Source organism: Dermacentor andersoni, chromosome 1 (assembly GCF_023375885.2).
Source record: "Dermacentor andersoni chromosome 1, qqDerAnde1_hic_scaffold, whole genome shotgun sequence".
Classification (NCBI taxonomy): domain Eukaryota; kingdom Metazoa; phylum Arthropoda; class Arachnida; order Ixodida; family Ixodidae; genus Dermacentor; species Dermacentor andersoni.
Genome location: NC_092814.1, coordinates 113017716 through 113030863, shown reverse-complemented (window position 1 = coordinate 113030863; position 13148 = coordinate 113017716). Strand labels below are relative to the sequence as shown.

General features: G+C 43.1%; 2 protein-coding genes across 2 annotated transcripts; one reads left to right on the top strand and one right to left on the bottom strand.

The window, feature by feature from the left end:
- The first annotated feature begins 850 nt into the window (after window positions 1-850).
- ppl (glycine cleavage system H protein, mitochondrial) lies at window positions 851-7723 on the top strand. Its single transcript, XM_050193633.3, has 5 exons — window positions 851-1157; window positions 1931-2010; window positions 2922-2985; window positions 6554-6685; window positions 7463-7723. The coding sequence occupies exons 1-5, from the start codon at window positions 1025-1027 to the stop codon at window positions 7555-7557; spliced, it is 504 nt and encodes a 167-aa protein (XP_050049590.1). The 5' UTR covers window positions 851-1024; the 3' UTR covers window positions 7558-7723.
- On the bottom strand, window positions 7608-13082 carry LOC126545691 (dynein light chain roadblock-type 2-like). The gene is made up of 4 exons (XM_050193636.3): window positions 12974-13082; window positions 12477-12552; window positions 8394-8561; window positions 7608-7793 (listed from the first exon to the last, which is right to left on the bottom strand). Exons 1-4 carry the CDS (start codon window positions 12977-12979, stop codon window positions 7750-7752), a joined length of 294 nt encoding a protein of 97 aa, XP_050049593.1. The 5' UTR covers window positions 12980-13082; the 3' UTR covers window positions 7608-7749.
- Between the last annotated feature and the right edge of the window lie 66 nt (window positions 13083-13148).

The window sequence follows — 13148 nt, the reverse complement described above, 5'->3', positions numbered from 1 at the left end:
ATGGTAATTTCAAGCATACTAGACTTGAAATGCGTGAGAACGATGCCAGTGTATCAAAAATATTTGATAGCGCCTGCCGCTCAGATGTTTCGTGGTTGCCTTAGGTTGGCCGTGCACGAGCATGCGCTCTTATGTTTTATGTTTTACTGCCTACGCCAATCCATCAGACAGTGAGCTGATTTACCATTTAATGTTGGTAATACAGAGACGCCGGTTTTCTTTGTTGAATTAAAATCGATATAAGCAAAATAGTAAACAACACATACACGCACCGCGACTGATAATGCTCGTACACCGCGGCTGATTATGCGTGTCACATTTTTGCGCCCCCAAGGCATATTTCTGCCTACAGTAGTTACCGATGCACCGAAAGGCTTCCCTGACGACCTTGTATCAACGAACATGGCGTAAATTTCACAAAGTAAGATCTAAAACATCTGGAAATCGTTCCGCAGCACGCGACAGCAATACTTTCAAGCAGCGCCGCGCCGGATCGCCCAAGCCAGAGAGGAGGAAAGGCTCTCCGCGCGCCCTTTCCTCCTCGCCCGATGAAACGGTCTATAGAGGCTACCCTTCTAGCCTGGGCACTGTATCTATGATACGGTGGCTACATGGGTGGCTAGAACGATTATCGAAAACCGACGCGCTGCTGATCACAATTAAATGTGTTTCACGTACTGTTTAGGGCAGTGCGTATTATGAAACACGTTTACGAGTCGTTTTGAATAGTTTTGTATGCGAATGCTCCGTAAATGCGCCTGCGCACTTTGTTTTTGTAGCACCACCGGCATTGCCTCTGAAACCGAAACTGCCAGCACTCACCCGACGACAGCGTCACTGTGCGGGCAAAATAATTACTTTGACCAAAAAAAAAAAGGAAAGAAAAAAAAGGGGGCCGGCGTCGTCTGGTTCCTTTCCGAATCTGCGAGACGTAGCTTATCATTTGCACGAGAAGCCGACGAAGCTTCTACTCATCGTGTAGATTGTGCGGTGGTACGAGTAGGAGTCGCACTTTTATGTTATAATGGCAGCTGTTCGGTGCATCCTGCGGACTGCGCTTCAGCATTCCCTCTACTTGAAACACAGTGTCCTCAAACCCTTGCAGCCATGTGCTGTTTCGTCCCGGTGCTTCAGTTTGAGTCCATCATCAAAAGCCGGTACGTCTTTAACGAAAGAAAAAAAAATTAATTCCTTCTGCATCGCGTACTCTTTACTCTCATGCACTTGACATCGCGAATTGCATTTTAGTCGTTGATGCTCGCACGTCGTAGAAATGCGCGCTCGCGATGTATGTATATGGGGGATCCGGTTACGCTGTGGCAGTGCCGCGGTAAATACGAATACGTTGGTTCGTTTGATTAGTCTAGCTGCCGTGGTCACTTCTTTTATTCCTCTGTTAAAAAAAAATCAATGTTTGCGGGTAACGATGCTAGAGAACACTTGATAAACCGGCGTGGCGTGCCCTTGAAGTCGCAATGGTGTGATACTACAGAAGCTTTTATCAGTGCGCGCCTCTTCGCGAAATCGTTTATCTTTGCGGGTGAAGCGAACTCGTAGTTAAGAATGCCGTGTCGATGACTCGGCAGTTTTTGTTTGTTCCCCCCCCCCCTCTTTTTTTTATAAATAGGAATGAACTTCGCAAAAGTTCGTCAAAAAAATTTATTTTTTTTATTGTTCTAGTTGGGTGAAGCTTTAAACTCACAGCCAAGCTTGTATGTACGCGGTGTATAGTGATCGAAAGCGTTGCTGACTATCGTAAAGTTTGCTACACGTCGTGTTAGTTTTGCAGGAAGGCGAGCGCAGATCTATGTGTATGTCGCCGGAATATGTACTTTTAGAAGAAAAATATCGCTCGTCGCGCAAACTTAGGCGATATGCTAAGTTACACTTTGTACACTTATACTTTTCTTCATGTTCGCTATTTTCACAGAGCGAAGGTTTTCAGAGAAACATGAGTGGGTCATAATGGATGGAGATATTGGTACAGTCGGCATCTCGCAGCATGCACAGGTATATATGCTCATTAGCCGATATCAATTTTACCAAAGTTTACCGACTCATTTGGTCATAGCTTGCAGTCATTTGCACATCTCTTGATGGCTGTCGGATAGATGCATGTGACCATACAGAGAAACATCAAGGACATTGAGAGGGTCAATGCATGCTAGCTGAATAGACATCCTCCTCCCTAACTAATATTTTATTATGCAGCACAGACCAGCCAAACCTCATATTTCATTTCCTCCCCTGCCCCAGCCATCACTTGAGACTATTTGAGAGAATGCTGCTTCAATGATTTGGACAAAAAATGTGCTGCCCCCCCCCCCCCCCCCCATGCCCCCTCCTTTCCTCACATACAAATAATGTAAAAAACACTAAAGCATAAGAAAAAAAGAAGCATGTCCTTTCCTTTGATTAGGTTACCCCTACTGCCTATGTTCCAAGGATATTATAATGCAGTGTTTGTGGAGGCAGAAAATGGCTTTGATGCTTTTTGTTGGTGGCTATTGATGCTATCCCGAAGCAGATGCACAATTCTGTTTTTGTCTTACAATAAAATATCAAAGCTTATGTTTTAGTGTGCTTGTTCCCTGGCATACAATGATATGTCTTTTTTGTGAACTATGACTAAACCTATCATTAATTTGGAGTAGCTTGATGAATGTAGCAACACGACTTTCGTGCTTTACTGTAATTAAGCATAGCCTCATGTCACTGCTTTGTATGAGAGCTTGATGCTTGTCTGTTTCTGTGCTGTGACAAATTCCAGCAAAGCAGCTCTGTAGCCACAAGCACAAGTGCTGTAATTGACTAACTGCCAATGACATAGCCTTCATGCAGGGCATGTTTTGTCAGGCTGCTGGTGCTCTTGCTTTTCAGAAGAAATTTGGCTTCACTCAAGTTTGGCTTTTTTCTTGCAGGAAGCACTTGGTGATGTAGTCTATGTTCAGCCACCAGATATTGGCATGGAACTTGCACAACATGGTTTGTGGTTTCAATTAAGTGCTGTTTTATTCTGCCTATTATTCAGCAGCATTACATGCGCAGTTTGCAGGAATGGCTCCATTGCTGCCATGATGAATGTAGAATAGAATTTAACTCTGCTATTCCCAAGGCAGCAGTTATTCCCAAGGCAGCAGAGGCATTACTGAACTAATTGAATTTCTCAAAGTGTGTCAGAAAAATTGTAATATACGACTTACACAAAACCTACAGACATGATAGTGTCAAATTGTAATTTGAATATACAAGAGGACATATTTCTGTTACACGGAAGCAACACAAGCCCCTTTTCCAGCGCTTCTGCCATTCGTAGACCGGCACGCCCAGTTCCTTGCAACACCTCTATATGGTGCTCGCCTCCGTGGCCCACGCGAGAGGCTGCGTTTTTACCCAAAAGCTCGCCTTCGTGCATAGTGTTCACCGATAGCATTTCCCAGTAAACATTGCAGTTACACAAGCTGTAGTTGCCGGGAAGCCTGAGAAGCAGTTGGGAATCTTTGAATGCTATCATGTTCCACTCTTAAAGGCGAAGCTTAAGTGTCCTCCAAATTTTGTTCTCAGAGAAGGGGGGAAAAAAGGAAGAAAGGGTTGTATATGTTAATGATTGTTGCTGCTGTCACCTTTGCACTAGCAGATAAGTAGAACATGGCTATAGACAAGGTCATTGCAATCACAGATCTTCATGCTGTAGTTAACTTAACTCTTGCAAGATGGCGCACTAACACTGTTGTGCATGCCTGTCTTCGGTATATTAGTAAACAACTTATATATTTACAGGCAAGATAAAACTTCATAATGAGTTTCTCTCATATGACACAATGGGAACGCATTTGCCATAAAATCCCTTTGAAAAAACCTGAATTGCCACTGGGCCAAATGCTATGTGATGTGAAGAGTGCACTTTGTGTAAACAGTGTAAATCGTTGGACAGCACCCCTAGTGTATTGGACACTGCTGAAACCTCTATGTAGTTTTTAAAAATGTAAAACATGTTTATTAATAGTAGTGGCCATATGTGTAGCATTACCATGTACAGTATGATCTTCATACCCAACCAACCAAACAAACAGCAGAAACCTGTGTGTCACATGCCTTTTACCTCACACCCGCTTCTGAAAATCGTTGGTATGGGACACTAAGTTCGGCACAGAAACTTGTTTCTGGAACCAACTAATAAGTACTCTAGTCTTGGAGGTCTTATAATAAGCAAACATTGAATAAAAACGTCATATATAAATTGCATCACAGGGCACCTTTAACCTTTGGTGGATATAACAAGAGAAGGCACCGCTCTGTCTAAAGTATTACAAGTGTGTTCTTGATATGATAAGTCGCGGTAATGCTGGCTCGAGTAACAGACAGGAATCGTAATGAATCGTCTTTGACACCCTGTCGTCGGCTGAAAGAGTCAGCTGCACACTGGCTGCACACAGGCCAGTGTGCAGTTGACGACCGACTTTCCAGATGCCCGATAATTTGGACGGCTTCTCAGCACCACCACGTACCCCCATAAAGTCAATGTATCAGAACGTCTGAAATTTCAGACACAAGAACCCTTTGCCGTCCGATTTTCCGGACTTTTTGCCGTGACTGCAGTTCCGAAACGGCATTAATCAAAGCCACCACCGCTGCCATTTTGATTACCTCGCCACGTCGAACCGGCACTCTCGCACGCAGGTCAACTGGCAGCCGTAGCCACCACTGCGGCAACGCTAGACCTAGGTGCTTCAATGTTCGCTATTAAGCTTCTTGCCGTTGAGTGCCATGTTTTTCATTGAAAGAATTCGCTGCTGTCAGCAATGGCACCGACTGCCTTTGTGGTCCTCTCGATTGGCTTAGAAGCTTGGAAAGCACGGTGCGTTGCATAATGCCGGTTCCCGAAAATCAGCTTTGCCTCTGTACAGAAATGTTACTTGGTGAAGCATACACAAAAAGTATTGCAGTGAAGCATAACAAGCATGGGAAGGGGCTATTGCCACGGGACACAGTATGTATTCCTTAATTATACACGCGTGCACCCGGTATCTCCTGTCACAGTATGAGAACCTATATGCCTAATAGGTGTACCGACAGGCCTTCAGAGTGTTTTCGGTTGTGCCTGTGTTGGCTTGAGCCCTTAAGGGCAGTAAATTACATGCATTTATTTTTTCCAACTGGCCGGTTTTTTGGACGGCTTCGTGGACTGTGCAACTGACCAAGATGCTTCAAATGGTCCGTGGGGCGAACAAGTGACGGAAGGAGGACAAGAACAGAAAGGACCTACGCATTGAGGAATGAACGGGAAAGGAAGCGTGCTGCCGCCGTTTTGAAGGAGCTTGAGCTCAAAAAACAAAGTGTTGGCCGATGCCGAGATGCAGACGTCCCCCCTCATCCAAACCCAAATAAACTCTTTAAAGCAGTGAAACACAACACTGAGGCGTCATGCGCGGGCTGAGAGTATGTCAGGACAGTTGAGGTTGACTTACGAGCTGTTGAGAGAGAACCTCAATTGTGGCAAAGTTCAGGCCTCGTATTACTGAGCTTGCTATCGGTTGATAGAAATAGCTCATATTTGAAAATATTTGCTTCTGTGTGCATCTCCTTTTTATTCGTATTTGAGAATGTTTGACTCGATTTGCAAATTTTTTTCGAAGACATTTTCTTTGCTGTACATTTTACTAACTCCTCCCATTTATTCTCTTTTTGAATAACAAACACTACTCCTTAGTATTTAAACTGGAATTATTAAGTCATTATTTAAAAAAAAAAAATTCATATGCTTACTAGAGAGTGACAGCACTGGGCGATTACCCGCCGTGGTTGCTCAGTGGCTATGGTGTTAGGCTGCTGAGCACGAGGTCGCGGGATCGAATCCCGGCCACGGCGGCCGCATTTCGATGGGGGCGAAATGCAAAAACACCCGTGTACTTAGATTTAGGTGCACGTTAAAGAACCCCAGGTGGTCGAAATTTCCGGAGTCCCCCACTACGGCGTGCCTCATAATCAGAAAGTGGTTTTGGCACGTAAAACCCCATAATTTAATTTTTTTTTAGCACTGGGCGACATGGTTTCAGCTTGTCGTGACATAAAACATAGTTCTGCATCACTCAGGGAATTTTGCAAAGGCACTCGGGGAAAACCTGGAAAACTCGGGGAATTTAGAAACGTCAACTTGGTAGACACCCTGAATTACCAGCCCCTACAGCTTTGGTAAAATTGCTTCAATGTTATATACTACTGATTTACAACTAATTCAGCCAAAGTAAAATTATGTTGCAGTTGGCCTTTAAAGGACACTGACACATCTTAATGTAGTCATGGAAAAGGATACCTCTTGAAAAAGACATTTTGTTTTTATTAAGTAGGCAGTTTGTTATGCCTCTCAAAGTATCCTCATGTGTTAACAACATACATGCTTTTTAGAGCTTGCAGGCTCTTCAGTTAGCTTTCTCTTATGGTTGAGTGAGGAATGCTACGTGATCATGACAACCACTGTTTGCTGCATTCCAGTACTACTCCTATATACATGTGGTATGATAATGTCTTAAGCTTATCTCAATCTTTCTTGCAGATGAATGTGGTGCCATTGAGAGTGTTAAGGCTGCCAGCGAGATATATACACCTGTTTCAGGGAAAGTCACGGAGATCAACAAAGCACTTGAGGACAAACCAGCACTTGTAAATAGCGACTGTTATAATGAAGGTGAGAAGCTGCACACGTTGACCTGTTTGCAAGATTTCAAAATGTTGGGATAAAGGAGCGGAGGTTGCCTAATTCAAAACTTCCAACATAGCTTAGGAAGAATCTCAAAAGCACTTGTTATTGTGGCAAAGTAGCTGGCTACAAGAGTAGTGACTATATATTGTTACGGTGCATTTGGACTGGACTTTACCTGGTAGGAAAAGTTTAGCATGTATCTTGGGAGGTCTCAGAAATATAACCCCTAAGTGAGAACCAGCCTACATAGGCTTTATGAATGGTTGTCTGCTGCCACCAAAACGCCCTGTAACGTTAGTAGAAGAGCCAGTAAAGTGATGCAAAAACATAGATTTATGGTTGAATTCTACAGCCACTGGTGTAAAGAGCTGAGCTCTTGTGTGAAACTGTGAGGGCTGTTTGGCATGCTTTTTGCAGGCTTTCAGGCCTGTGTCTATGACATGCAGAAAGATCAATTTGGTAGTCTACGCTCTACAGCATGTGAACAGTATGTTCTCACACGTGATAGTGTTATAAACAAGTGCCTCTGGGTTCTGGCCAGTGTCCAGCTGGCACATTTGTGCCTGTCAAATAGTAAACGGTCGGCCTTTTAAAACCACTTGTCACGCATTTGCACACTGCAACGCCAAGTTTTATTTTATTTCTTTTTGTACTACTATGTTTGGGGTGGTCGTACTTCTGGCAGAACAATGTGAATTATTTATTTGCTGTATGTGGTAAACTGTCTAGGTGGAAACCTAACACAGTTGTCTTTAATTACAGGGTGGATATTCAAACTGAAGGTGAAGAATACAGATGAATTGAAGTCCCTCATGGATGAGGAGGCCTACCAGGAATTTCTAAAATCTAGTGCGTGAAATAGTGGGTTGCCCCTGTAAATTGATGCTGTAATTTTGTACGAAGAAAGAAATCTTTTAAAGACTTGTTTATTCGTCCACAAATTTTTCATGCATGATGTGGTACATGAAATGTATTATGATCCCATAGGCCATTAGGTTAAATAAATAACAGCTGAAAAGCCCATGAAGGTTCTATCTGTTGTCTTTTATTCATCCAGATGGATTTTGAACCACAACCAAGCAATAGTTCTTATCTGAAAAGTAATAAAAAAAAGCACATTAGAAAATTTGTCCTTTTCGTTTAAGCTTGCAAGGTCCTGTTAAAATAGTGTGTGTCCAAATTTCACTGAACGCCACTCCAGTTTTTTACAAACAGTTCAGCAGAGACAAGTCAAACATTTATCAAACTGACGAGCTTGCTGCCTAAATGGTAGTTTTTTTCGCTGATACATGTGAACTACTGCGCTAACTCAAACTTCAGCACCCATTTTTCTCCATATCTCAGGCTCTTTATCGGGGGAAGGGTGCTTTGAACTGCCTTTACAGTAAGCATTGTTTCCCCTGAAATACTAGGTATAAAGACAAACAGGTACTTGAATTGCAACATGCTTCATTTTAGATTAAAAATTTCGAGGACACTTCAGCTTTGCCTTCAAGAGTGGAACACAATAGCATTTCAAGATCTCAGACTGCTTCTCATGCTTCCCGGCAGCTGCAGCATAGGTAATCGTAATGTTTAATGTTATCACGTTAATACAGTAGCATACCATTTAATGCAAAATTAAGCATGTTGCAGTTCACATCCCCATTGTTAAGTGCTCCCACATGTTCACAACACTCAAAAATGTTATTACCTGGTGATATCATAATTTCATGCTTCTTGGTCCGCATCCTGAGGAATGTCAAGTCGTTTCCAGGTTCTAGGTCCCGCAGAGTGCTTCGTGCCTGTTCACACAGTCGTGTGACAAGGGTAGCGTATTGCATAGTCGTTACATTGTCAAATGACGTTTTGATAGGTGCTCCTGGAAGAAGCAATTTAAAATCAATGCTTTTTGCAGCACCACATAATGCACAGCAGCGAGTCAATAAAGCGAACAATGCAATGCAGCAGGATGGCATTGTTGACAGGATGAATTTGTTATGCCCAGTCTTCCTTCCCTGCACGCCCTGCTTAATAAGGAGGATTTTTTTATGTATTCTGAGACAAGTACTTATGTTGGCTTGAATGCTACACATGGTGCATTCACAATTCAAGACTGTTCCACAAAATTCGTTTTCTACCTCTCGTGCACGAGGAAGCTTTAAGAATGAGTGAGTGCTTTCAAATGTCATCAACAGGTTGTGGATTCAAATAATACAAGTGGGAAATCAGCTCACTGGTAAAAAAAATTGATATAGCAATAATATGATCTGAAGTTTGTAACCTACCAGGAATGATCTCTCCAAGGAAGCTTAGTACGTATAGATGGAGAATTTGTTTATTCACAAATTTGAGTGCATTATTACTAGTGCAGTGCCAGAGGTAAACACCTTTCCAACAGCAAACACACCCCTAATGTGCAGATTTATAATTTTCAACATTGGTTAATGATCTGCACTGTATCAATGGCTACAGTAGAATTAGCACATTTGATTATCAGTTTTTCATTTTAGTAGCTCCCTTGGAATGACACTGTTCATCACTGTCTAAATTATGCTTAAAGCAACACCAAAGGGAAACAGTTTAGACTGATAAAGTCATCTTTAAATACTGTTTGCCTTCATTGTAATAGGTTCATTATTAAAAGAGAAAATGAAGCTCAGTCAAAATTTTTTACATTTCGTGCAAGAACACCAGTGCAACGTCATGGCTTTCAATGTTAGCAAGTTCAACTTGGCAAGTTCTTGAAGCTTGCTAAGTTCAGCTACCTTAAAATGTAATGCAGTCAATCTTTATAGATAGAAAATGAACCAGGCTCAAGCCAATGGTGCCAAAATCCATGATATGTTGATTTGGTGTAGGAAATTCAGAGCAGGCCCCATCTTTAGTTTTTACATTTTTTCTGGCCTACGAAGGTCCTTCTGACAGTAAGAGTGGCCTTATTGATATTGTAGAAGGGTAATTTAATAATACAGCTTAAATAATTTCTCTTTTATGTATCATGCACATGCACCCAGAACACAATAAAGAATGATGCCACAGAAGAGTCTCACACTACAGCAGCAACTAATGATGCGACACACCGCTGGTGTATGCTACAAGGAAATTGCAATATACCCACAACACAAGAGATACACCCACGGCAGAGATCAGAACAGCATTTACCCGAGCCCTCAACTCCGCAGCAGTGGAGGAGCTGGTTACAGCACTGGCATTGGCCACCAGCACTGAACCACTCACAATAGTTGGACTCTCAACAAGCGTGCCGCAATTACCAAAAGGATATCGTCAGCAGCGCCGCACTAGAAGCCTCATCTCGCATCACTAACCACTATAAGACACCCACATCGTCTGGACGCCGGGACACGCGGCAGTAAAGGGGAAGCAAGTGGCCCACGCCGCAGCTTGCGGGCACCCCCTACCACCGCCTGTCCAGCCCCGGCAATTGAGGACACAGAGGCAATACCCACCACATACCAAGACTTCCTGGAACACCATGAGAAGGAATAGCTCGACAGCGAACAGGCCACCATCTGGTAGTGCTTACAGACCAACATGTACCAGCACGGTACTCTACTACATGCAATACATCCCTAAGTCTACTAGCAGCATTGTCAATACTGTCAAGATAAGCCGAACTCTCTCCAACACATGGTGCTGGTCTGTTCTCACATGCCCAGACCAGCTTCGTGGCCTCTACCATCACCCCTAACACCCTGGCTGGCCCTACTGTCCAACCCGACCCTGGAGGTCTAGCTTTGGCTGACCAGCAGGACGGCGAGGGCAACAAACAACCACGGCTTCCTGAACTGACAAAGCTGGCTAGGACAAATGCAACAACCGCTTGCATAAACGTTTATTCAACCAACCAATCAATCAATCAATCAATCAACCTTTACGAGTCCCTATCAGTGCTCAGCTCAAACTAGAGTAAGTGAAAGAAGTAAACGGCTTGCCTACTAACAAAAAGTGTATGTTGTCATTTAGTTGCGATATGCACAAGCATATGTGAACCCGCCGTGGTTGCTCAGTGGCTATGGTGTTGGGCTGCTGAGCACGAGGTCGCGGGATCGAATCCCGGCCATGGCGGCCGCAGTTCGATGGGGGCAAAATGCGAAAACACCCGTGTGCTTAGATTTAGGTGCACGTTAAAGAACCCCAGGTGGTCAAAATTCCCGGAGTCCTCCACTACGGCGTGCCTCATAATCAGAAAGTGGTTTTGGCACGTAAAACCCCATAATTTAATTTTTTTTTAAGCATATGTGAAACTTGACGCATAACTGCTATACCAATTTTGCACCTACATGTGTCGTAAAAGTTGTAGCTGCACAATATTGTCCCTGAACAGCTCTGATGTACCTGAACAATCGGCTGGAAAGTACAGGACAGAGAACACTTTTCGTGAACAAGAGATGAGGGGTTCCACATAATTGTGCGTGCATAAAAAAAATTGTATAAAATTGGCCCTAGTAATTGCCTAAAAATAATGCCACTAACATTTGCTTAAAGGACATACAGTAATGCGCACAGCATGTAAGGATCAATGTGAAACAAATGCAAGAAGAATAATGAATTCTCATACACAAATGTCAACTTCTGGGGATATGATGACTAACAAAAGAACGACCATTAGAACTTGAATAAATGTGGTCTTCCAAGCATTACTTTGAATGTAATGCTCACATTTCTTTTTTCTTTTTTTTAATTCCACAGTCATTAGCTTATTTATGTCCATTGCAAGAAAAAGACCTCTCCCAGTACTCTCCAATTATCCATGTCATTACAGTCTTGGAAAGCAAAATGGAAGTTATAATACAGCTGGATGTGACGTTTCCAGAAACTGTGATTTCATGTATCTATGCAAAATAGCATGATCACAGCAGTGCAATACATGCATGTGTCAATGACACGCATCACAAGCTACTCAGCTGCCATGGAGTATTTTGTGGCAGAGGTGTGTGCAGAATCTATGAAGTTGACCAAAGTACACTTCCACACTGAAGTGCATGAACTAATGTGTTGGTCAATGCAGACATAAAGGCAGCAACGTCTACTGCTGTACCCATGTCACTATTGAGACAGCACAATCAATATACTCCATAAAGTTTAAAACTTATTGGCAATGTGGCAAGTGCCATGGTCAAGGAGACTAATATACGTAGTATAGAATGGGAACCCCCATTTTTTACACAGGATTAAAGTCCTAGAAGCAAACACTAAAACTGCCTGAACATGTTCAACCGCCAATTCTGCATTCATGAAAATAGTTTGATACATACTGATGGGCTAGTTGGTAAGCCATGATACCAGTGTCTGTGTATGTGAACGTTTCAGTTTTAAGTACACTGCTTCATCAATACCATGACTATAGTCATGGACTGTGAGACCTGTATATCACTGATTTAATGACACGCATAACGAGGTTTAACCATGTCGAACATGTCATCGTTGGCATAAGTACATGACTCCATGAACAGAGCCTTGCTTGTACAAGGGCCCGCATCTACCTATTCCATTGGCTTGTGTCTGATTAGATAAAGGAAAAAAAAACACAGCAGTAAAAAAAAAAAAAAAAAAAAGCTGGAGGGTACATCCAGGCAAAAAATGTGCAAGTAACTACATGCTCCAAATGTCGGACATTGAGGTTCTGAAGGTGAAGAAAAAAAAACGCAACAGCTCTAACCGTGCCTACGTAAGCTCGTAATGCGGTTACTGTTAAACGACCCACACATCCGAATACACAAAAAGGTCTAACATTAAGCGCGGCTGCCACCGGCAAGCAAACTTTGGTACTAACCTTCAGATGTCGTAACCACTACTCCAACGACTCCCTCCTGGTCTTTCAGCTTCTTGAATATCTCTTCGACTTCGGACTACAGTGTAAGAAAGCAGAGCATAGCTTAAATATTACATTCTTTACACATAAGAGAAGGCCACCACACAGGAACGGGCACGTGAACATACTAAGTCGCCGGGCAACTATTATCCACCAGTGTTCCACCCAGATGCCCACTACGAGCACAAAATCTGGCTGGACTGCTAGAGACAACTTAGGATATGGCATATACAGGCAATCTCGCAGGACGCCAGTCTTCGAAAGCACACTTTAACCGACTCAACAACTGCGACAAGTGGTTTGACGCAAAGGCACTTCCAGATACCTCAATGTTTTCACCACAACACAGGTACACGCGGGAAAATAAATGACGAATGCCACATCGGCAACAGTTTACACACACGAGCATCAGCATGAACCATTATTCGTTTCGTCAACACTGTAAAACTTACGCTTACCGTCATCGTACTTTCAGTTACGCACCCCTCAACTTGGATCACTAAAATTCACGCGACGCTGCCGAAACCGACTCGGATTGGATCAAATTTGATGACCAGCAGCACAATCCGCGCCTAGCCACTAGCGACACATGCGTTTCCCCGCAGGCCGGCTGAGGCCGGTGAACAATAGAAG

Coding starts and splice junctions, on each gene's coding strand:
- ppl (XM_050193633.3), top strand. CDS start 1,025: ATGGCAGCTGTTCGGTGCATCCTGCGGACTGCGCTTCAGCATTCCCTC. Junction 2,011..2,921: donor GCATCTCGCAGCATGCACAG/GTATATATGCTC, acceptor TTTTTCTTGCAG/GAAGCACTTGGTGATGTAGT. Junction 2,986..6,553: donor CATGGAACTTGCACAACATG/GTTTGTGGTTTC, acceptor TCTTTCTTGCAG/ATGAATGTGGTGCCATTGAG.
- LOC126545691 (XM_050193636.3), bottom strand. Junction 8,562..12,476: donor AGTGGTTACGACATCTGAAG/GTTAGTACCAAA, acceptor TGCTTCTTCCAG/GAGCACCTATCAAAACGTCA. Junction 7,794..8,393: donor TGAAATTATGATATCACCAG/GTAATAACATTT, acceptor ATTACTTTTCAG/ATAAGAACTATTGCTTGGTT.